Here is a 25,051-nt window from a genome sequence, read left to right as displayed (position 1 = left end):
GAGAGTGTTTTTGCGACGTCAAACGTCAGCGAAACTTCAAATCTTCAGATTTGTATACATGTTACGGTCAATGTGATAAATTGAAAATTATTAATAATAACCGGTTATTATGAATAATTACCGACAGTCGCGGTAAAAGTGATAAATTAATCACATTTAACAGTGATTATTTAATAATTCAACCTTAGTACTAACAAATTTCATAAAAGAGCACTACATTTGTGTACGTGCTCGTGTACAGCCAAACTTTTGAACGTTTTGATATCATATATTAATATAATTTGGCATAATGAGTTTGGAATGTTTCTTGCATAATATTACTTTTCCATGATGCCTATTACATAATGTTTTGATTTAAAGTGAAAAATAGGTTAAGGTGCGGCGGGGGTGGCCCTTGGGCCACCCCTAAGCCGCCTATTTAGTTTTATACACACATAAATGACCTCATATTAATCACATTTACCAAATCATGCGGTAATTATTCATAATAACCGGCGATTATTCATAATTTTCACATTTATCACTTTGACCGTAACATACATACTTTGACATAATATTTTGTGAAAGTCACCCCTCCCGTGCCGCTCCCATCAGGCACTGGCTCAGAAGCGCTATACTTATAGTGAAAATACGATAAGCCTTATTAAAGTTTACAAAACTACTGCACCGCCATCTATCGACATTTTCCAGTACTTTCCTGGTTTCTGTGCGATGTTATGACCTCTTTCGCATACCATTACCTGCCTCACTCATCATTCGAAATTCAAAACTCCGTCCATTCAAAAATCAGAAAAAGCACCAAAAATTTTACTTCGCATTTTTTAAAATATTTCTAATGGCTTCGGTTTGCACATATTTTAGCCAGTGTCAAGTAGGTACAGTCAGCGTCAAATAGTTCGTGACATTGGATGTTAAAAAATTGATAACACCACCTTATTTCAATTGTAATAAAGACGTTTTGCGAACTTTTTGGCTACTTTGGGTGTCTCAAACTATTTGACGCTGGCTGTACAATGCCTCGCTGATATAAGATTGAAAAAAAAAAGAATTTTGAAACTCTGTAAATAAAAATAACGAAAAAAAAAATACGCCTCGACTTGAGAACATCCTCTGTTTTTCTTCGTCGGTTAAAAATGGAACATAATGTAAAGTCGGTTCTTTACAATCGGTTTGATATTAGGATTTATTTCTTTCGTGATGTTTTGTACGTGAATTGGATTTAATTTTATTTTACAATCACCTATTTAATAAAGAGAATATTCTTATTTATTTTATTTCGTACGAAAAATAGACAGTTGTTTACCTATAGGTACAGTTACAGTAACAGTACAGAAAATAAAATATTAACACTTGTGTTTTTAATTTAATGTCATAATATTTAACTGAAATAACTTTTACTAAAAAATACTGTAATATTTTTTAAAAAGTAACGTATGTTTTAAACAAAGTAACTACTTTTACCTAATTAATTTTAATAAATCTAATTGGATAAAGGATTCTGGTAATACTTTAATAAACAACTAAACCTCATTATTTTACAACAATCCATTTGCAATTTCTTCCTCTATTTTAATCATTAATTATTCTTTTCTACTTCAAAATAATTTTCCAATCACTTCATAATAATTTATTTCCTGGGTTCTCGCACTCTACATTAATTTCTACTTCTTTGCTCTCTTTAATGTTTTTAGTTTCAGTTTTATTGTTTTTTTGATTTACTTTTTCTTCACTAGCAACTAACACTAATAAAAAAAACAGGTCGCGCAGGTCATTCCGTGAAAATTTCATAGTGCCGGGGACGAAGTGGTGCGGCGCTGGCCAGTTGGCCGAAACCTACGCCGAACTGGGGGACGATCATAGGAACGAAGACCGCTGCTGTAGAGCGCACGATAACTGTAGACGAAACATCGGCCCCTTCAAGAAGAGGTTCGGCTACTTCAACTTTAGGCCGTACACGGTGTCTCACTGCCGATGCGATAGGAGGTTGGTTTTGTTTTTTTATGTTTGAATTTGGAAGGTTTTCTTTTTTTGCTTTCGATTTGGGGTACGGAATTTAAAATTCAAAAATATCAAAATTGGCTCTCAAGTCCTATCCTAGATTCGTTCATTGTAAAAAGATTACAATGATCCAGCAGTGTCCTTTGACTGAAATGATGATGATGATTAAAAGTGACGTCACATTAAATCTTCATTTTATTTCTTTATGTACTATTATAAAATTCCTTGGACCTTGAACTGACCTTTTGCTGCATAGATACTCGTAGAACACGGAATAATCTGTAATAAAAAATAATGTAATAAAATCATTTTTTTTTCTTTTTTATGTATTTAATAGAGTAGATAGGAAAACTGCACTGCTTCCTTGTAAATAAACCATTTTAAGACTCGGAAAATAGCCTAGACTTTAATTTCATGTTGATTTGGGTGTTTTTCGTGTGTGGTTTAATTTTTCGGTGGTGGATTTAGATTTAGATAGTATTTTTTGATTTTCAAATTACGGTTAAAATGGGGCTTATATGAAACAAATACAACGCTTTTCGCATTAGGGGTGGGTATTTTTACACAAAATATGGTAAGTGTCATTAAAAAGAATACTTACAAATGCAGGGCTGTTATTTTTTAATTGGGATGTCTCTTAAAAAGTGACGAAAGACGAAAGCACAACTCTGTAGCGCTAGTGTGCAATTAATGCACTTGTGAATTTTCCTAGGTTTTTTTACTGTGCTGTCAATCATTTATGTAAACAACAACATAATGTTGCTAATAAAATAAAAGTAGGTATACCTAGGTAAATTAGCTGTAGATCCTGGCTTTAAAGGAGTTGCAGCGGTGTAGCGGAATAGTCCCGTTTAGGTAACTTAGCATAGAGCCATTTTCTTGTACATTTTTTTTAAGTTTATTTTTGACATTAGGCCTTGTTACTCATACCATATTGCTCGTACATAGATCAAGATATCTTGGTTATACATAACTTAAAAAACAAAAACATTAAAATGTCCCATCACGTCTCCTCTAAATCTTAACAGGTTTAAAAATATTGCATCAATTATAATAAATAATAAAATCCAGTAAACTAGCCGTTAACATATCAAGGATCTGTAATCCTATATCACGGCGTTTATAGCTCATTTGAGCTCGTTAAAATATCCCTACGTGATGTCAGAGGGCTGAGTGTGAGTTTACATCAAAAGTCCTCACTAGTGACCGCGTAAAAAAATGACATTAAATGTATGACGGATTGTACAGCGCCCCTAGCGGAAACCTTCAAGAACTAAACTTTTCATACATTTTTAATAAACTCACACTACGCCCTCAGTCCTCTGGGAACGCTTGATTTCCATAGATCCATGTTCTCCTGCAAATCTGGACTGTCGTGAACTCACATTTACAGATTGTTCTCACGGAGTCGTCCGTTTTTTGCAGGATCGTGTCCCGTAAAAAACCGATCCGTTCTTTGTAATGGGAATTTCCTTTTGTTTATTATTTTTTTGTCAAAGTTGGAACAAGGAAGCGAATGCTAAATCTTATTTCCTAAACATAATATACAGTTAGTTTAATGCATTTTTGCTTTAAATAACTTCACTTACATCCACCGGGATATTAGTAATTTTCAAAGATATTTTTGATTGCAAATTCGCACTTATCACAACGACATAAAGTGCATCTTTGCTTATCTCGACGTGCTATCAAGTATAACTGCATTGTAATTAAAGTTTTATTGCTGAAGAAATTCTTCGCATCCTCAATAATCCTAATTAACTTTACCAATCGCTTGGAGCTGTAAAAGTGATCTATGGATCATTCGGCGCAATGATCTATCGACTTTATGGTCTATGTTCTATGACGGATTTACGTGGACCGGCGTGTTTATGGTTTTTGTAGTAAAAATCCGTTGGTGGTCGCCTTTTGGCCTACGCAATTACGGAATTTTAGAGCAATATTATTTTTTAAGTTTCTAGGTATGTTTTGAAATATATATTATGTTGGTCACAAGTTTTTACTGCTATATTTCTCGCCTATAAAGGCTAGTCCAAAAATAGAAAAAAAAAATTCCAGTAACATCACTATTACTGGTTGTCTCTTCTGATTTTTGAATCGGACATTAAAACTGGCAGTTATTAAAATCTTCGTCGGTGGCACAAAGCCATTAAAACAAAAAAAAGCAAACAAAAACGAAAGAGGTCATCACATCGCGCCACCCTGGCCGTAAAAAAAGTAAAACGTCAAACCTCAACAGACCGAAACGCGACGCGATGGAACTCCTTCGAGTACCGGGTACCAAATGGTGTGGCAAGGGTTTTTCTGCCACGCGGTATTCTCAACTCGGAGGGTATACAAGAACTGACAGATGCTGCAGGGTCCACGACCTAAGGTGTCCGTTTTGGATCGGGGGTATGGAGAAGAAGTATGGGCTGTACAATTGGCGCGTAAACACGCTGATGCATTGTCGCTGCGACGAAAGGTAAGCCTGCATGGGTGTGATGTCTTTGCTTTGGTTGTTTTTTAATGGGCACTTGGTTTTTTTTCTTTTATTTATCAGCCAGTTCTAGCAGTTTTTTTTGGCGCGATGGTAGGTATATTGCGTTTTTTCTTTCTTTTAATATCAGCCAGTACTAGTAGATTTTTTTGGCGCGATGGTTTAAAAAAGTTTTTACTCTATTTTTAGACTGCTCGGTTAACGTACTTATTTTTTTGTTTTGTGAACAATTTCTTTATAATCACCTAAATGTTAGTTTAACAATGATATTTTTAAAATATTTACTACTCTAATCAATACGTATAACTATATTTTATCGTCTAAAACCTCATAAATGCCTAATCAACCTCTAATTTGCTACGTTCACACATTTTTTTCTGTAATCAAGGATCGTACCCAAAATACAGTCGCATTATATTAATAGAGTCATTTCCTAGGGCGGGGCAAAAAAACGTAAAATAAATGGGTTATAATGAAATAAATAGAAATAAAACTAGTATCACCTCCGCGGCTGTCGCCATGATAAGGTTTTTTGGGACAGGGTGGGGTAGAGTCGCTTATGTAATTGTTTTTTTTTTGTATTTTTATTAAGTTTAAGTTTGAAACAGAAAATTATTTTGTTGTTGTCAATACTTAATCATAATCTTCTCACAGAACTTATACCTACTTAGGAAACATACTTCTAGAAACCATCTTAATTCTAGCGATGAAAATCCAATGAAATACCTTACTAAGATATCAATTTATTAGTCGAAGGATAAAACTTTTTTTTTATAAATTCGACTTCTAACCTGTAACGCAGCTTACGCAGCTATTCAGTATCAATCTCACACAAACTTATGACATTCATGGGAAAAACTTATCACGAATTTATCCAAAAAAAAGTTTCATCATTCGACTCCACTGCACTTCCTACAATTATAAAAGGGCTATCCGATAGTATCTGGCGTGCCTTCTAATTGGTGCCCATAAATTAACTCCACAGAAAGATCCCAAAGCACGGCTTTATCATTTATTTGTAATATACAAAGATAGTTTGTAAACAAGTGGGAAAAGACGGTAGTAATTAAGTAGATATTTTGAGTTATTTTGTAAAAAAAAGTAAAAAATATGACTTGATTTTGTTAAATTCATTGTTTTCTAGTTTGCTGCTCATCTATTTTAGTATAGACTCTATATTAAGGCTGGGTTTCACCATCTTACTTTAACATTAACAATCGTCAAAAATCTGTCAAACTCCATACAAAATACACCGGTCATCGTTATAGTTACCGTTAAGTTAGGTGTTGTAACTCAGTCTGAAATTTAAGTATTTTTTCTTCAAAAAGGCATCTGAAGTTGCATCAATTTACATGTTTTCAAGTAGATTTTTCTATTTTATGAATCATAAACACTTAAAATAATGTTTTCTCAATTTAACCACGAAATTTTGCAAAATGTCTTCTTCTTCTTCTTTTGTTTGATGGGAATTATACCTTAAAATGTTTGAACTGAAAAACAAGATTTCCTTAAATTCTCTACAGAAAACGGCAATTTCGTAGGTTTTTTAGAGACGAAAAATTCAAATAGGCATGTTCGTTTCAGCAAAATGTCGTCCACTGCTGGACAAATGCCTCCCCCAAGGATTTCCACAATTACCAGACTTGCGCTGCCCGCATCCAGGCACTTTCCGCGACCTTCACCAGATCGTCGGTTCACAGTCAAATAGGCAGGTACCTAATAATGATTGACAAAAAACAACCGTATTCTAACTTTAACAGTAACTAGGTGTTTATAGCTATTCGAATAAAAAACTCTTAAAGGCTCGAACACGATCCTTAGCTTTTATCGATCCTTATCGAGTCGAGATCAGGACTATCGATACTCACCGGATTGTGCATTATAAAATACCTTTTGTGGAACCGTCGAAAGCAAAAAAAAAACAAAACAGATTGACTTTTTCACGGTACGAATGACTTTGGGGTAGGTCTTGGGTCTTGGCTTTTTTATCTAATAAGATTAATTAAAATTTTATAATAGGCTTGTTTAAGTTCTTTTTATTGTAATAGATCACTTCTAAATTCAAGCTTAATAAGTTTTGGCGCGAAGAAAAAAATGTTTAGTACTGTATTATTCGTCCGAGGTATAACTTCCTGTCAATAACGAATCAATTGACATACTTTTAAAATGTGTCAAAACCATTCATTCAGCTTAATTAAATTAAAATTCATTGGGTAAGTAAATGCCCTTTTTCAGTCAGCCGATTCAATTATTTACTAAATAAGTACATACCTAATTGAAAAATAATAAGTATATTTCCCAGTAATATTCTTTCAATTCAACTTCCTGTATGGCACGAACTGTACGGTTACCTACATTGAGCTGAAACAATAATTATTTATTTATCTAGTCATGAATTATTAAATCAAAATTATTTTATTTTTAGATTAAAATCACTATTCAATAATTAAAAATTAAATTGAAACATTTTTTTGCAGTTTAATTTCCCATAAGACGGAAAAAACTCCATCTTATACCTCGTACAATGTAGGCAACATACAAGCTGAATGCCGCTCCCAATGTTGCCAATAAAATAATCTCACCTACTAATAAACTGTCATGACACCCCGCCATTGTGGTGACAACAAAAAGAGACCTTTCCGCCCCGATAAACAAGAAAATAGCTATCTCACCCGAAGAATACCAACATCTTTCCACCCTACGTCGTTCATAATTTATGTATTGTCAGACAACGTATTTAACCTCGTAGGGCGTATTATTCACACATTATAAATCCCGCGGAGCGCGCCGATAACGGAACGCGGCCATAAAAGATGGCGGCGGCTGTCAAAGTGACAGCGGTTGTGGCGGGAAAAATAGGTGTTTTATTGTGTCAAATTGGGAGCGGTTTGGATTCGTTTTTACTTTTTTATGGGACAAAAACAGTGTCAGTGTGCTGTTATCACAAATCCTAAATCCCGACTTTCCGATTTCTTTAAAATAAAAGGTTATGGATCATTAAAGTTCCAAATCTCTACCTTTAGGAATTACAGTTATAAATGTTACTACTGAACTAGTTTCAGCTCATTATTGAATATTATGGTAAAAATAACTTAGAAATAAATACCTGAAAAGTATTAAACGTTAGGTAAAAATCTGACCTAGTTTATCCGAGAATCTGCAACGAACTTTCGCACCGACAGACCACCTGTTTAGTCTATGGCTTCCACGCCATTAGTTCGAAAATTCGAATTTCGAACGGCGCGCGCTAACTACCAATTGTATCGGGTAAATTTAGTGTCTCTCTCTTTGGTAGATGGAGTGAGGGAGATAAGTTGGGGCTGATTTGGGGGATGTTTTTCAAAATAATGCGTTTTCAAAATCGGTAGCAAGATAAGCTTGTAGCAGACACTTACGCTTTAGCCATAGCAGTGTGCCTGATTCAGGAAAATTTCATTCTACCCTTGGAAACATAGGTATGTATTATAATTTCCTGAAAAATCAATAGAAGTTATAATCGAGTTCTTAATACTAGTTTGCCAAACAAAGTTTTATTTATGAAATTTTTACAATGGCACATTCCACTAAACAGGGTGTCCCAGAATGGGTGAATCAACCTGCTAGGGGAGGTAGCTCTACTAATGTACTAACCCTAAAAAATATGAAAAAAAAAATTTGTGCTCTAAACTCGAAATCTAATCATTATTTTCAAAAGTTTGTTTACAGATAAACGAAGCGATCATGTACAATTAATATTAGTAAGAAAAAAGTACCTACAAATAAACTCCAAACGCAGCAATTATAGCCAGATACTTAGGCAAAGCTAATTTATTTTTATTTAAAAAAAAAATGTGTCCTTATGCGCTTTATTTTTTTTTTCATATTTTTTAGGGATAGTACATTAGTAGAGCTACCTCCCCTAGCAGTTTGATTCACCCATTCTGGGACACCCTGTATAACAATAGGCCAAAAAGTTAACAACACAACCTTAAATTCCAATTGTAAGACGTGTTGCGAACTTTTTGGCTATTTTGGGTGACATAATCTATTTGACGGTGACTGTACAATTATGTTTTTTCTTAAAATTAAATGTTTCTAAACTTTAAATATGCACAGTTTTGTCCCAATTTTCACGTGCAAACAGCAAAATCGGCGGATAATAGCCGATCTGGCATCGGACCGTTATTCTGCGTGGGTGATCTTCCTAGGCCAGTGGCTCTCAAACTCAGGCGCGCATCCACTAGTGACATGTGACGTCACACTTTCACGGTCTACCGATTTTCTGCTGATTCTGAAATGTAACCACAGCCTTTTTGATTTGTGAGCTTAATTCCTTCAGTTCCTTGGCCATTTGTGACTCTTTATTTTTAGGCAAAGGGGCTAAAACCAAGTGTCAAAATAAACAGTCAAGTAAAGAGGAGATCTTGAATGAAAGGTTCTAATATCTATCTAGATATCTAGATATTGTCACGGGATGTACCAGGGGCAGGACCGGTCGTTGTGGAAAGGCCTTTGTCCAGCAGTGGACGTCATTTGGCTGAAACGAACGAACAACGAACTAGGTTGCATGTTTCAAAAAGGAAAAATACCTAAACTAAGAAAACTGCCTTTCACTAAGTATTATTTAAGTGATTTAAAAAAAAAAAAAATCTTTTTATTTACTTTTACAAGCAGGTATTTACATTAATCTGAGGCTGGGGCCTACCTAGTAAGTATATGGATATACCTGTGGCAGGAGGCCCCGCTCTTCTTACACTGGTTACGATAATTTAAGTACATAGGTAATCTTTAACACTAGTATGCAAAATAAAATCATCTTTTTAGATTTCAGTAGAAGTTTTTTACAGAAAGAAGCAAATTCTTACAATTTTTAAATATTTAAATAACGGTCGATTCTCACTGTTTGTAAGTGTACGTGCGTGCATGTGTGTGTGTGTGTGTGTGTGTGTGTGTGTGTGTGTGTGTGTGTGTGTGTGTGTGTGTGTGTGTGTGTGTGTATGTGTGTGTGTGTGTGTGTATGTGTGTGTGTGTGTGTGTGTGTGTGTGTGTGTGTGTGTGTGTGTGTGTGTGTGTGTGTGTGTGTGTGTGTGTGTGAGAGAGAGAGAGAGAGAGAGAGTGTGTGTGTGTGTGAGTTTGTGTGCGATGGGTAGCCCTACGATTTTAATCTTGGGATCGGTTTTTAAAGACCACTACTCAAGACACGGTTAAGTTCGAATAAAAGCCTACAGTACAGGCCTTGAAAGAAGGTCTTCTAAGTCATGGTAGCCAAAAGATGCAAGTCCCTTTATCAGGATTTTTTTACATTCAGAGTATTGCAATTTATAAATATTAAGTCTTTTATGCAATCTATTGTATACAAAAGTAGACTGAACATAAAATTGCCGTCTGGCGAATTCAGTTTTACAAGTCGGAATAGGTATCACATTGTTTTGTCTTCTACCAGTCATCAAGTCGGGTTTGTATGTCATGGTTTTATGTACTTTAAGTGTTGATGCTAGGACATATAGTTTTCTAACCGACATTATGTTATAGGTTTCGTATAATTCGTCTGTGGGAAATTTGTACGGTTTAAAAAACATCGTCTTTAGTAAGCATCTTTGTGCTCTCTCTCTACCTCGAGGAATTTAGATTTTGTGGCACCTCCCCAGATAGCTATGCAATATATCATGACAGATTGGGCCAAAGCTATGTAGATGCTGTTAAGAAGATTTTGAGAAGTGACGTGCCTCAGTTTTTTGAAGATCCACACAAGTTTTCTTATTCTATCATCAATATAATCTATTTGATGATGCCAAGATAGCCGTTGGTCGAGAGTTACCCCGAGGTACTTAGTGAAGTTTACACATTTGATTGCAGCACAACCGCAGGATTTGGTGTTACTGTAGTCGCAGTAGTGAATTTTTAGTTCGTAGTTAATAGATGGTTGTGTTCGTTTATTAATAGCAAAGCAAATATAGTTGGTCTTAGCAATATTTAGGGTTAGGAGAGCAGATTTGAGCCAGTTAGAGATCTTAAAGAGTCCTTTCTCCGCTATATCAAACACAGAGTTCCAGGAGGAGCCTCCAAATACGATGGCCGTGTCATCCGCGTAGGAAAAAATACGACCACCCTCAATATTAAGGTTTGTCAAGTCATTTAGATATATTAGAAATAGAGTGGGGCCCAGTACGCTACCCTGTGGTACTCCGTACTCAGTGGTTGTAGCGTTACTTAAATAACCGTCTATCCTAACACACTGCGATCTGTCCCGAAGATAGTCTGTTAGTAGGTTTAATGGAGTAGGCCGAATGCCAATGTTTTCAATTTTTTCTAGGAGTACGGGTATGGCCACTGTGTCAAAGGCCTTTTTTAGGTCTAAGAAGACCGTTAGACACTTAGTTCCTTGATCTAAATATTTAGTGACCAGAGAAGACAAATCCATGACCGCATCTTCAGTGGATTTCCCCTTACGGAAGCCAAATTGGGAGGTGGAAATGATTTTGAAATTTTCAAGGTAGTTAATGATTCGAGCATTAATAAGTCTTTCGATTATTTTTGAGATAGCCGGCAGGACAGAAATAGGTCTGTAGTTATTAAGGTCGCTTTTGTTACCGCCTTTGTAGACTGGTGTGACGATGGATTTTTTTAGAACAGTGGGAAAGATACCTTTCTCAAAGCAGAGGTTTGCTAAATGGCAGATGATGGGAACAACAATGGGTCTGACCATTTTGAGAAACTTAATATGGATTCCATCCCAGCCAGGGGCACTTTCAGATTTTAAGTTTGAGATAACCGCATTAATCTCCTCAATATCAGTCCCCAATAAAACGAATGATGATGATTGGGGCGCCGGCAAAATTAAATGGTTTGGACTTTTCCATTAGAGGGTTTATTGATGATGTCTTCGGCAAGTTGTTTGCCAACGTTTGCGAAAAAATTATTTATGTGGTTTACGGAATCTATCGGCGAGTTCATAATACCTAGTAATTCATTATTGGTGGTTTTGTTTGCCTTAAGGTCAGTTATTTCTTTTATTGATTTCCAAAGCGCTCTAGGGTTTTTAATATTGTTTTTAATCTGTTCGGATTTCTATTAAAAGTTTCATTTTATTTATTTTATTTTTATTTATTTGGGAATAACAACAGCCGAGACATAAAATAGACTTAAATCAAAGTAAGGAAATAAGTGATTTTAAGCCTTCGGCAAGCTTGGAAACCCGTGCAGTCCCAGATAGGGCCCCGGGCGGCGATCCTATCGCGATTGCAGATTCGTCTGCACAAAATAAGACGGACTTTCTAAACCAGTCGTGCATGAGTTATTGTTGAGACAAACTCTCCCTTTTGTATTGAAAATAAAAGTGGTAGACCTGTAAACTAATTTAAAACTTCTTTTGTAATAAATACAAATGAAAAAACAGTAATGTTCCCCTGAAAAGAGAAAAAAAATCTGTTGCTAGATCGAAAATAAAAATAAAAGTTACAAAACATACCTAGCCTAGTTAGTTTTTTGACTACCCAAAGTTTTAAATGACCACGAAGATTATCTTTATATTTTTTTTAATACTCATAAAACTCATTTTATTTTTGCAAGTAGGCCTTAAAAAAACACACGTCCCAGTAAAAACTCTATCACAGCTTCGGGACAATAAATGAGCGAGTGCTGAGAAGAAAAAGTTACCTATAAAGTACATACTACGACAGCACGTCTAGCTAAATCTGCAATGTGACATTATAATATTATTATGCAGTTGAAATAAATGCAATGAAGAATGTTCACTAATTTTGTTTTTTAGCTTTCTGTATTCTCTGTTAAAAATAAAAAATACACGTGAAAGAATTATTTCGATACGTTAATTAGTTTCCAAGATATTGAATTTTAAAAGTGCGGGCGGCGGCCGGCCCGCCATTTTATGCGCGTGACGTCATATTACAACGACTGGCTCATATTTGTATGGGTGGAATCTTGCAAACTGAATTAAGAGCCACTTCCAGGCAACCGATTAAGCTGAAATTTCGCAAACACATGTGATTTGGATGACCATGCAATATTATGATGACATGGAGCTGATCTGATGATAGAGCTGGAAGGTGGCCATAGGAACTCTATAATAAAACGACTTAAATGCATCGAGTTTGGACTCGTTCGTTTTGTATTGATGAGTATTTTAATTCTATATAGTAATCGGGGTCTAATGATGGAGCTGGAAGGTAATTCGCAATAAAACGACACAATCGCATCAAGTTTGGGTTTGGTTCAATTTTAATTTCTGTGATGGGTCTGGGTGTTAATATGTATAATAAGTTTGTATTTACAAAAAAAAAAATATTTAAGTATGTTTATATCCGTTTTCTAGTGAGCGGACGCTGTGAATGTACGTCACACGGGGTCACGTGACCGTCGGCGGGACTCAATATTTAAGCGAACTTTGAATGCCTATAAAATCATAACTACTGGGTATTTTTGAATAAAATAAAAACTAATGTATTTGTAAATGTAAAAGCTTAACTGTAACATAGGTTTCAAGTGATTTTGCATACCTAGTAACATTCTCAATTTTGCAATAAAAAAATTAGAGTCTCTGTGTTTGCTGTCGACTGTACAAGACGTGTAGAGTGCCGATATAAAAAGACTTAAAGCTATTAAAAAAACAAAGTCTGTCTGCAAAGTTCCAATTTTAAAAACTAACCAGTTCGAAAGTCAAACGTCGAACATGCGGGTCCAATAAATCAGCCATGATTTTCCGCTGATCCCGCCTTTTTCTGACGTAAAAAAAAACAAAATCCACCGCCTTGGGTAGTGGTATTTTTCGCTAATTCTTTTTCGGGTGGTTGTAATCCGCCTTTTGTTCTACCCGCATTATTTGGCGGCACTTGTAGTAACTAAGCCACTTAAGGCTTACGCGGGCGGTAGTGATGTGAATTAGTCGATTAGGGGCGCGATTGGAAGAAAATCGTGGAAATTAAAATAGAGAAAAACCTTTTTAATGCCAAATTTTTATAGTTACACTAGCTTTCCGCTCGCGGCTCCGCCCGGGATTTATTCGAATTTTTCTCGCCGTAAAAACCATCCTTGGGCTTCAACGAACATTTAGTAAAAGAATTAGTAAAATTGTCCCACCAGACGTTGTTGAGTTATGGGCTTGATGTTTCTGCTTTGTTGCTGCTACAAAAATACGCATTTCTTTTTTTTAAACAATCTTTATGGGTTTGCATTTGATGTCACAATGCGTGCCAAACTTGCCCTGGGAATGCCTCTTCGATCTGACTGTCTATTTAAAGCATTATGAATTCGTGAAATTTTTAGGAACGGATCGGAGAATTGAATCAAAAGAATATTGGAGAAGTTTGAAGTACGTATACTTTATGGTACAGTACACTGGGTTAACTTATAGATAAAATTGTTTATTTATCGAAAAATATAAACAACACGTTTATCGATATCGATAAACCCGCGCTGCCCTACTGGGCAGCTTGACCAGAACTTTACCAAATGAAGCGAGAGCGAGCCGCGATTTGTGCAGAGCAGCCGCGCGGCTAGAGAAATAAGATGTTAGAAATCAAAGGTTTAAATCACTTTAGGTGTTTTTTCTTTTTTATTTAATTTGGTTTCTTTTGTGTTTTGTCGACCACACCCTAAAATAAAATAACAAAACCAGTAAGGCTGAGTTGCATCACCTTAAATTTAACCGTGATTATAACTTTAACCGGTAGTTTTGTATAGAGTTAAAGTAAGATGATGTAACCAAGGGCTAGACTACTACAAAAATCAAATAATGACTTAAAATCAATGAAACTTTGGTTTAACTCAAAATATTTACTTACACGTGGCACTGCAACGCATGCCGGTTATATTGTTGTAAACGTGTTTGAAATTTCTCGAAATTGCCATTCCATTGAAATATATTTTTGTTATCTCCTCAATTCGCGAACTTTTTAATTTAAGTCAGTACAATTAGCACCTCACAGCATTATTTTCTTTATGCCTGAAACTTTATTTTTACTGGAAAAAGCCCTTTAGGTACACAATATTGAATTCCTAAAATGTTGAATTTGCAGTAAGTTGAATTCCATAAAAGTTGAGTTTGCAAAAACTTGAATTTGCAAACTCTGAAAGTTTCCTTGGTAATCCCGAAAAAAAACATCGAAATAACTCCTGTAAGTTATGTTGCTCTGAAACTGCTTCTCTAACAAGTTGCACTAGGACGGTCAACTGCTACCAGAGGCAACATTCAACATTTTAGGATTCAATGGAAAAAAAACATTTCTCTCGCGTCTCGCCGCACTCTCTACAATCGTGGCTACTCTGTGCCTAGTTGAGTGCATACAAAGAGCAAAACCAGTAGGTAAGGGTTCGTTAAGTGCGATATAAGTTAAAGCTTTGTCAGCTGCCAGTAATCCGCGATCAAACGGGCTTTCCCGCGCAAAACTACGCCATTTTGTACGTAATTAATACAATGTGCTGGAACGATGGCCATTTTGTTTAAGGTTTTAGGAAAATTTTATGTGAACGTCAGAAGAATGGCGGGTTTATTGTCACAGAAATGAATATTCCGCCAAGAAGCCCTCGAGGCAAAGTCAACCACTATTCGTTACAATGAAATAAATCTACCTATAATGTAACCTTTAATACGGATACGGCATTAATTTGACACCATCAATCAATTGACGTACTTTTTAAAACTGTCAAAACGAGTCCCATAGATTCAGTCACTATTTTGTCAGAATATTGTACCTAAGTACTAGGTACCTAAATAATTAAAAATAGGCAAAGGTTTATGTAAATTTTTTGTCTTAAAATTCTACCATAGTTTTGTAAACATCTATTATTAAAGCAATTTGCACGTGAATAAATTTCAATAGGTACTACAATTATAAATCTTTAGTACAATAATTTTATTGAGAATGCGCGGGAAACGCTGTAAAGTTATTATAAATTTTGAATTACGTAGGATTCAAAAACCAACTTAAAAATGGTTTAAGACCGCGGGAAACTACGCTATTTAATATTACGTCGATGGGTAAGCTATACGAAGTTAGTCTATTATTAGTAGATTTTATGATTATGAAAAATATGCTTTTTATATAAATATATTCCTTACTTCTAGTAATAAACCTAAAGAATTTATGCAGGTACTTGCTCAGAGTCGAGCGTGGGAAATTATGAAATAAGTTTTATGTAAAATTGATCGAATTTACGGTCTTATTTTTAGTAATAAACATAATAAAATAAAAATGAAGAGAAAATCGGCAATTTCATACTTTAACCCCTATGGCTCTATTACAAATAATTTTACGCATTGTAACTTTTTATTTAAATTTTATTTTACTTCGTTGTAAATATTTTATGCATGATTAGTTACGCTTTGACAAAGCATTTAATATACGCATTATTTGTCTCTGTTTCAAAAGACATAATAATAATGATATTATGCTATGATTTGAAATACTTGTTGTACTGTGCAAAATAATACAAAACACTATTGTATACATGACGGATATGTAGATAGATTGGATAATGTATGTAATGATGTTACGTCAATTATTTTCAAAATAAATTACATGTCTTTTTTAAATGGTATAGTTATACAGGGTGTTAGGTAAATGGGTAGGTATGTTAACATGGTCATATAAATGGTATGGTGGAGTCAGAAAATTGATTCTTCATTTTATGTCATAGTAAGTTTGGTTTATTACACTATTTTGTAAATCAAAAAACAAAGTTTGGTCGATGGCCGCGCGAAAAAAAAAAGACGCCACCTTCCATACAAAATCTGGCATTGCCATTTCTGACTTCACCATACCATTTATATGACCATGTTAACATGGGCTAGTGTCGGCTCATATACCCATTTACCTAACACCCTGTATAGTAGTCAGAGTCAAATAATTACCCAAAATAGCACAATACCTATTTGACGCTGACTGAGAGCCTAGTTTTCATTAAACACGCTCACTAGTGAGCGCGTCAAAAAATGACATTAAATGTATGACGGATTGTACAGCGCCCCTGGCGGGAAATGTTCAAAAACTAAAATGTTCACACATTTTTAAACCGTTTTATGTAAACTCACACTCAGCCCACTAGTACCTACAGTATCTATATTTATTTTTCTTTTTTTCTCATCTCGTAGCAGAGAACGTGACGATAGTTCTGAGGGGTGACAGTCTATTGACTGCACCAGAACTAATGTGTATTAATGATAATAATATGACATTAGGCCCGGCTGTGGGGGGCAGAGTAGGGGTACGATTGCCGAAAAAATATTATTTCTTTTGTTTTTTTGAAAGAAAGAAAGAAAGAAACATTTATTACGATGAACTTAAGCTGGGTTGCACCATCTTACTTTAACTTTGACAAACGTCAAACATCTGTCAAACTCCATACAAAAAACACCGGTTATCGTTATAGTTCCGGTCTAAGTTAGGTGGTGCAATGTGATGTAGTTAAGGACGGAGAACGTATACGGAAAAAAAAGACAGAAATAGCTCATAAATATTACAAGGAAATAAAAAGTGAGCAGTGCTATCCTGTCGCAACAGCAATGCTCATCGCAAACGCAATGGGACTCCACTCAGCATATTTTGTGCCGTGTGGCCCACAGTGGGGAAGTCCACGACGCTGGTTTTCAGTGTGTTTGATTAGAACGCAGATTTCAATTTTGAATTTAGATTTTTTTTCTCATCGGCTAAAAATAGGGGTACGCGAAACATTGAAAAATGTACTATGGCTGAGTTGCACCGCAACAGTAACTATAACCTTAAAACTGGTGTTTTTGTATGAAGTTTACAGACTTTTGACGTATAAGACAACATTTTAAAAATCAAATGAAATTACTAATTTTATTTCACTATTTTATCAGCCATTGCATTACAACCAAAACAAAGATGGCGTCAAAAATGGCGCGCTGCCATAACCTGTCGAACGCAGGCCACTTGCCGCGGTGCATCCTGTAATATATTCCCCTAATGCGCGGACAGAGCCAGGCATAGACAATGAGGGTATTTGAGGAGGTTGTCTGCGGCAGGTATTCGTTATTAGTTTAAAAATAATAATGAAAAAACGTTATTAACACACACAAAGATACAAAAACTTTTTTTCACTTTCAGCTTAGTTTTATTCGGGACTTAGATTTTACATTTTTCTTTTGTATATTTAGTTGTAAACGCTCTATTAAATAAAACATTTGAAGCACCAAAGTCTAATGTAAGCACTGTTCTGTCCTTAGATTTTCTAGAAGAGATCGCTTCCTAGCTACAAGAGCGTCTAAATTGTATCCTCTCATTTTGATATTTCCTACGAATCCTACTTTTTTTTGTTTAGGATAACAAGCATGTCTAGTAGAAACCAAATACACTGGTCATCACAAAAATCGACCCTCCCGCGACAAGCACTTTCAAACGTATGCATTCCCACTTCCCACAAATGTTGGCACTATTTGAAAGCCTAGTTCTAAAGTTCATTTCATTAAAGGAAAGGTTTTTACCCCAAAAATGTGTCTGTAGAAGGATCCAGAGTCACTTCTTCAAAAAATAGGTAGTTACGCTTGAGCCAACTTTTATGGTTTTAATACTGTTAAGTTGGGATTAATCGCTATCCATCTGTTAAAGAGGACACGTGAGATCATTATTTGGTTTTATAACCATAAAAATTGGTCTAATTGATCCCAGAGGTGAGCCCAAAGTTAGGTCTTTTTTCAAGTCACATTTATTGTATATGTTAATCGTTTATTAAGAAATTAAATGTGTTTTCTTTATGTTATGTTTATGGATATTTATTGGGCTTTCAAATAATAAACAATATTGTTAAGGCACCGCATGATTGTGTCAGTAGAAACGAGGTTTCCTGTAAAACGTTGGTGGGCCGATTTTTGTGATGACCAGTATAGTTAATACTTGGACCCATTTATGCAAACAAGAACCAACCCACAGCAGGGTGGTTTCGAGAAAACGAGACTTTTGTAAACAGATGTTGCAAAATGCGTACATAATATATTAATGAATGATTACTTGTTAATCTCATGTGGGATACTGCAGCCTATCTAGGAATATCAGATTTATAAATTTTATAAAGTTAAAATATAAAGTAAATCGTTAAAAACCGGTTGGTTCTTTCTTGCAAAAACATATTTTGTTGCTTAGCTCCTTCTTGCAAAACGGATGTAAGATTTCTTGTTGTGATATTTCTAAAAATTAAAGTCATTCTATATAAAATATAGTTTTTAATGCCATTTATTAGATAGTGAATCATTATCTTTCATTTAATACGAAAATTATACGATGGAATCACGAACCCTTAAAACTAAAATCACTATTATTATCGTCTTCTACCTCAAAATCGATAGGCCCGGTAAAACCGTCGATATCGTTTTCTATGTTGCTTCTTTTCAGGGTTTTGTGGAAATCGTGTGTGTCGTTTTGGTATAAGATGCAGAATAATTTTAACATTCTGTTAGTTTAGCCTCAGATATAGCTTTTCCTGTAGGCTAAAGTAAGTCCATATCACTTTTGGTTATCACGGCCCTGCTTCTGATATTTTTCTATATATTAACTTCTTTGTGCCGTGTGGGGACGGCCATAATAATAGGTACTCTTCCCCACCGCCAACAGGAGTCGTGTCGTAAGAGACCTTGGGAAACCGAGACCGTGCGAAACCTTACAAAAACACTGCGATCGCCAACCCGCCTGCCAAGCGTGGCTATTAAGGCAAAATCCCCCCCTCTATATGGTTGGGAACAGACACGGCCCCTAGTCCCCGGCGGCCCCCCTATCCCGGGGGGTGCTAAGAATCACCGGATAATGCCAGACTACCAACTCCGACGACCTCTGGCCAATCTTTAACACTCGCACACTGTGGACTGACATGAGGCTCGCCGAACTCGAGGGAGAACTGAGCAGGTTGCAGTGGGATATCGTAGGATTACGTGAAGTCCGAAGAGAGGGGGAGGACACCATAATCCTCAAATCTGGAAATCTGCTCTATTTCCGGGAGGGCGACCAGCAGTCCTAGGGTGGTGTCGGGTTTATCGTCCACAAGTCCCTTGTCAACAACGTGGTCCAGATCGAAAGTGTTTCGGCGAGGGTAGCGTAATCACCAAACTGTATTGGCTGAAGGTCATACAGGTATACGCACCGACCACGGAACAGCCCGACGACGAAGTGGAGAATATGTACATATGAGGATCTTTTCAGAGCCATACATACTCCCGGTCCCATTTTACCGTTATGATGGGGACTTCAACGCGAAGCTGGGTAAACGAACCGATAATGAGCTGAAAGTGGAGCTATTTGGGTACGGAGAGAGGAACGCAGGTGTCCGACTGCTGGCTGGCTTTGTGGAGTGGGAGAGCCTCTTTGTGATGAACTCCTTCCTCAGGAAGCCAAAGCAGACAAAGTTGACATGGCTGCATCCTAATGGCGCTATAAAAATGAGATCTACTTCATCTTGTTGACGAAGAAGCATATATTCAATGATGTCTCTGTGATCAACTCGATCAAAACAGGAAGTGATCACCGAATGGTAAGAGGCACATTGAATATCAGACCCAAGACTGATGAAGTCTACGCTCCGCCCAGCGCCCTTCCAACTTAAACCCGAAAGCTTTCAGCTCGAGTTGCAAAATCGTTTCGAATGCCTAGGAGACTGCGAAAATGTGGAAGAATTCAATGACAGGTTTGTAGAAATTGTCCAAACGACCAGTAGTGTGGATAATTGGGTGTAAGTTCTTTAAAACCCGTCGTTAAAAAGGAACCAAAAAGATCTCTGACCTCACCAATAAACTTATGGAAGAGAGACGAAACTTGGTTCTGCAGTCCTCTGAAGATGCTGCTCAGTATCGGCGTCTTAACAGACAGATCTCCAAGTCTTTGACTCGCGACCGACGCCAATTTAATAACAAGAGCTCTAAAGTATTCGCAAGAGATCTGCCTATTGGCCAAAGCCTACAAACCAAGGTGAAGACCGAGGATGGCAGAGACATCTCGTTGGGGCCTGAGTTATTGGAAGAGGTTGAGAAGTTCTACGGATGGAAGATACGGTACGTACGAAAGTTGTACGTACATCCGTCACAAATCTAGCCGAAGACCCAAGAGCTAGATTGACCCGACACTATACCGAAGATATCCCGACTGTACGAGATTAGAATGGCTCTCAAACAGCTGAAAAACAGCAAGGCACAGGGTGATGACTGATGATGGAATCACGGCTGAGCTTCTGAAAGGAACGCCGGTACTAAAGGCTCTTCAGAAGCTGTTTTATTCCGTCCTCCTCGAGGGATAAACTCCTACGGCATGGCACAGAAGTGTGGTGATACTCTTCTTCAAAAAAGGCGACGAAACTTTGTTGAAGGATTATAGACCCATCTCACTTCTGAGCAATGTCTACAAGCTGTTTTCGAGAGTCATCACGAATCGTCTCATTCGTGATCTGTCAACGTCGTTATTTCGTTTCGAAGAACAGGCTAAGGTCATAGATCATACTGCCTCGTCTCATCTCTTTATTTTTTCTTGAGTAGAGTTTTAAAATGCATAAATTTATTATTCAAATCATTTTATGTTAAAAGTACCAACGTAACGATAAGAACGGATTTTTTATTTTTAAATAAAGCTTAATTTTAACACTATTAAGAACTATGCTACATGGATCTTTTATTTTCGTGTAAATACTGCGGAAATTTGCGAGAATAAGAACTATGCTATATGGTTCCTTCAAGACTAACCTAATTTGCATTATTCAAACAAGAACAAAACTCTTTGGTTCTGTTTATTTATAAAAAAATTGTAACTATTTTTGCTAAATGGAACCAACCAACATTGGTTCTGGTTTGCATAATTCGTTTAATTAAGTGTTTAGGTACCATGCTGTTTAGATCTTTATAGTTTTTTAAAAGTTGGCCAAAGCGGGTTGGTTCCGCAAGTGACAGTGCTGTATCTCTGTTGTTAGTCGTTGTAAAGGAACCAAATTTTTTTACAAGATAGAATGCGTTATTTGAGCGCCATCTATGTACTTAACTCAATTTCACTCAAACTGTGGGTTGGTTCCCGTTTGCATAAATGGGTCCACTTTGCCTTCTTCTTCTTTGAACATTTCAAGTGCTTTAGTGCCTTTTTCCTGAAATGTCGGCAAGCAGGCCCGCATTTAAATTTTTGTTTTTCTCATTACGCGGGCTACACGCACGCTGTTTGACTGCGGACACACAATGCGAAATCTTTGTCCTGCGTGCAACCAGCGTGATTTTACACGCACGCGGCTCGGATTCGCACGCGTGCCTAAATCCGCATCACAGGAAAATCATCTCAAGATTCAAACGTAAAATAGCCGCCATACTAAACTGCAACGCAATAAAAAGGCGGGAAGCGATGACACACGGCGCCGTCATAAACCGGCCAGCCTGAATCTAAACCAGAAATATGAACGATTGTGAAGAGTTCGCACTTAATATTAGTGTGCCATCAAACGATAATGTCCAGAGAAGTTACGATGCCTCTGATTTTATTGGATTTATTTGCCTATGCTTTGGCGTGCAAAATAGCGGATTTAATATCACATAATTTTTGGGTATGACCAATCGAAAAAATTGCATATTTAATGATTCCAAAACTAGAACTCTTTAAAAGTGAAAAAACTTTTGCGTTGTCGTAAAGAAATCTTACTTATACTCTTATTATTACTTATACTTACTTATAAGTAAAGAATAGGGAGAGAAAACCATCAGTAAATTCTCAAATTAGAAGAACTCTATTTTTAGGCTTTTAGTAAGATCAGAAGGCAGTAAATAGCTAATAAGGGTAACGTAGTGGCACCAATGACCGACAAGAACCAATGACCGACACTTTATTTTTTGATTCAATAAAATAAGAGTATAAAATCGATTTCTTATTATGTCAACACTGTACCATAGAAAGCACACTTTTGACTGCCTCCCATTGACATTTAAGCAAAATCCGCCAATTTATTTTGATAATGGCAGTATAACAACTGATTGCGGCTGGAGTACCGGTGAAAATAACAACATTTCTTAGTAAAATCCCTAAGGAAGCGAGTACATTTTTTGTTAATTACACTACTGTATTGTAACTTATTTGAATTTTATCTTTTTCACGGGTTACTTTAAGAACTATAGAATCCATTTTTGTTATAACGAATTTAAAATGTTATTTTGATATTAGTAAAATGTTGGTGTCGATCACTGGTTTTCACAAACTGACTTTTCCAATAATCGACACGTGTCGATAGTAATTTTTTGGAACATTTTTCATTTGACAACCGAATATAGTTCTTATGACTTTGCGCATTTAGTAGATATTTGAAGTAAACTATTCATAGTCGAGCTACCAGTAATCGACAAGTGTCGATTATTGGGGAATAATATATGTCGATGATTGGTTCGAGAAAAAATTATTCTCCCGAGCAGTTAGAAAAAACTGTAGAAGCTGTTAAAATTGCGAAAAGATTGCAGTTGCTGCTAAACGTTTCGGAGTACCTAGGTAGGATTACGCTCCATGATAAAATTTCGGGAAAAACAACAATGGGTTACACTATATTATACAGGGTGGAAACGATAAGTGATCTCACTCCATTATTTCTTAATTATACAAGATATCCAAAAACTGATTACTGATCCTGAAAGTGTTTTACGAGCTCTATCTAACGGTACCAATAATAGGTTACCAAATAAACTGGATCTATCCGAAAATTCAATGTTTCCGGCTTCCATACATTTAGTAAAACCACATAATATTAAAAACTATTCAAGATATCCAAAAACTGGTTACTGATCCTGAAAGTGCTTCACGAGCTCTATCCAACGGTACCAATAATAGGTTACAAAATAAACTTGATCTATCCGAAAATTCAATGTTACCAGCTTCCATACATTTAGTACTGCCAGTCATGGCACTCATGTCTTGATAATATTATAGTAAGTAAAGCCTAAAACCAATGTTTTCTAAATAAGAATGCAATTTGGAGTTCAATTTAAGTGTTTATTATTGAATAAAAAAAAATTAACACTTCTAATATTGTGTGGCTTGCATACATTTAGTATGAAGCCTGAAAACATTGAATTTTCGGATAGATCCAGTTAATTCTGTAACCTATTACTGATACCGTTTGAAAGAGCTCGTGAAGCACTTTCAGGATCAATAACCAGTTTTTCGATATCTTGTATAGATAGTTTAGAAATAATCGAGTGAGATCACTTTTCGTTTCCACCCTGTATAATGGGGCCGAGCACAGTTTTAACTAAAATCGGGACTAAGTATTCCCACCTCTCGTTCCCACCACTGCAACTCCTGTGTAGCCAGGATCTACGGCTTGACCGTCACAAAAACCCAACCAATGAAGGTCAAGTTTGTCCCGGGGGAAAGTTAAACTGTCATTGGACCCGCAACAAAATTATTCAGAAGAACATAGGAAGAGTTCGAAATTAAGGTTCGACTTCCCTCCATTGCAAAGCGGATGACAGGTGACAAACAAAGGTTTAAAACCTTTAAGAAAAGATTATGCACCACGGAAAATAAATATCAATTAAGGGGGCTTATCTTATGAGCAATTAGCAACTACCTGCCAATAATATTTTTCACAAAATCGCTTAAAAGCACGGAAATTTTTCCTTGTCGCGACAAGATCGGTGTAATAAATTGCGGAAACAGATGTAGGTAAGTATGTTGTATTGAATTAAGCATTAAATTACGTTCATGTTTCCAAAGATCACACTCCCACAAGATAATATGATGGGCAGACTGCTCATGACTGACATCATTAGTGGAACACTCGCAAAAAGGAGACGGAACTAGTTTGAATTAGTGAAGTTTATGTTTAAAGTTGCCATGCCCCGTGAGGAACTGCGACGAGCAATGGTCGATTTCTAACCATCGCCTAGTTAGACGTTCGCGTACATTCGGGAAGAAATTATATAAGTGACGCCCTTTGACTGACGTATTCCATCTTTTTTGCCATTCATTAAGTAGGTAATTCCTCTTCAACGACTTCTCGAGAATCAAATAATCGGCTTATTTTAGAACGATCGCGGCTATTTAAGAAATCGGAGGTTAGGTATATTTTCCCTTGATGCGAAGTACATAGCCGCACGCTTCTGTACCTCTAAGTCGACCGGCAGTACACCAGCCAGGACTGGCAGAGCTTCCGTCCTAAACCTGGTCGAGTACTTGCCAAAAAAGGAGATCGTCGATAACTGGGTGTCGGTAAGTGGCAGCTGTCGATGACTGGGTGTTGACTACTGGAGATTCGGTGTCGATGATTGGAGATTTATATGCTTTTTCATTTTTTGGGATTTTTTTCTAGTTCGTGTATAGTTAATAAAAATAATTCATCCTATTCTTATCTCAAGAATATACCTTATCATGCTCAATCGTTACTTTTGGTTTAAAGATGACTAAATGACCTTTAATCTTAATAAGAAGCCCAATATCTCCTTAAAGTGTCGATCATTGGTGCCACTACGCTACTTATTTAATTTAGATAGCTATTTATTAGACGTTTGTTTAGCAAAACTGCACCCAATATTATACCTAAGTCTGAGTTTGACAGTATATAACAATAACATTAAACGGTGACTTTTGTATGGAGATTGACAGATTTTTGACGTTGGTCAAAGTC

The 25,051-nt window shown here is 36.3% G+C and overlaps 1 protein-coding gene across 3 annotated transcripts in view; it reads left to right on the top strand.

Annotated features, from left to right (window-relative positions):
• The window catches only part of LOC135086062 (uncharacterized), a 78,118-nt gene that overhangs the window by 47,655 nt on the left and 5,412 nt on the right, over positions 1-25,051 (top strand). The window contains exon 4 of one of the 3 annotated variants that reach the window (XM_063980829.1): positions 4,238-4,462. The exons of 1 other annotated variant lie outside the window; for it this stretch is intronic. In XM_063980829.1, the coding sequence (XP_063836899.1) occupies positions 4,238-4,462 (225 nt within the window). Of the gene's footprint in view, positions 1-1,758; positions 1,984-4,237; positions 4,463-25,051 lie in introns of all 3 variants that reach the window. One more of the 3 variants, XM_063980830.1, reaches the window with a different exon arrangement.

Source organism: Ostrinia nubilalis, chromosome 30 (assembly GCF_963855985.1).
Source record: "Ostrinia nubilalis chromosome 30, ilOstNubi1.1, whole genome shotgun sequence".
NCBI classification, from domain to species: Eukaryota; Metazoa; Arthropoda; class Insecta; order Lepidoptera; family Crambidae; genus Ostrinia; species Ostrinia nubilalis.
This window is presented reverse-complemented; position numbering and strand designations above follow the sequence as displayed.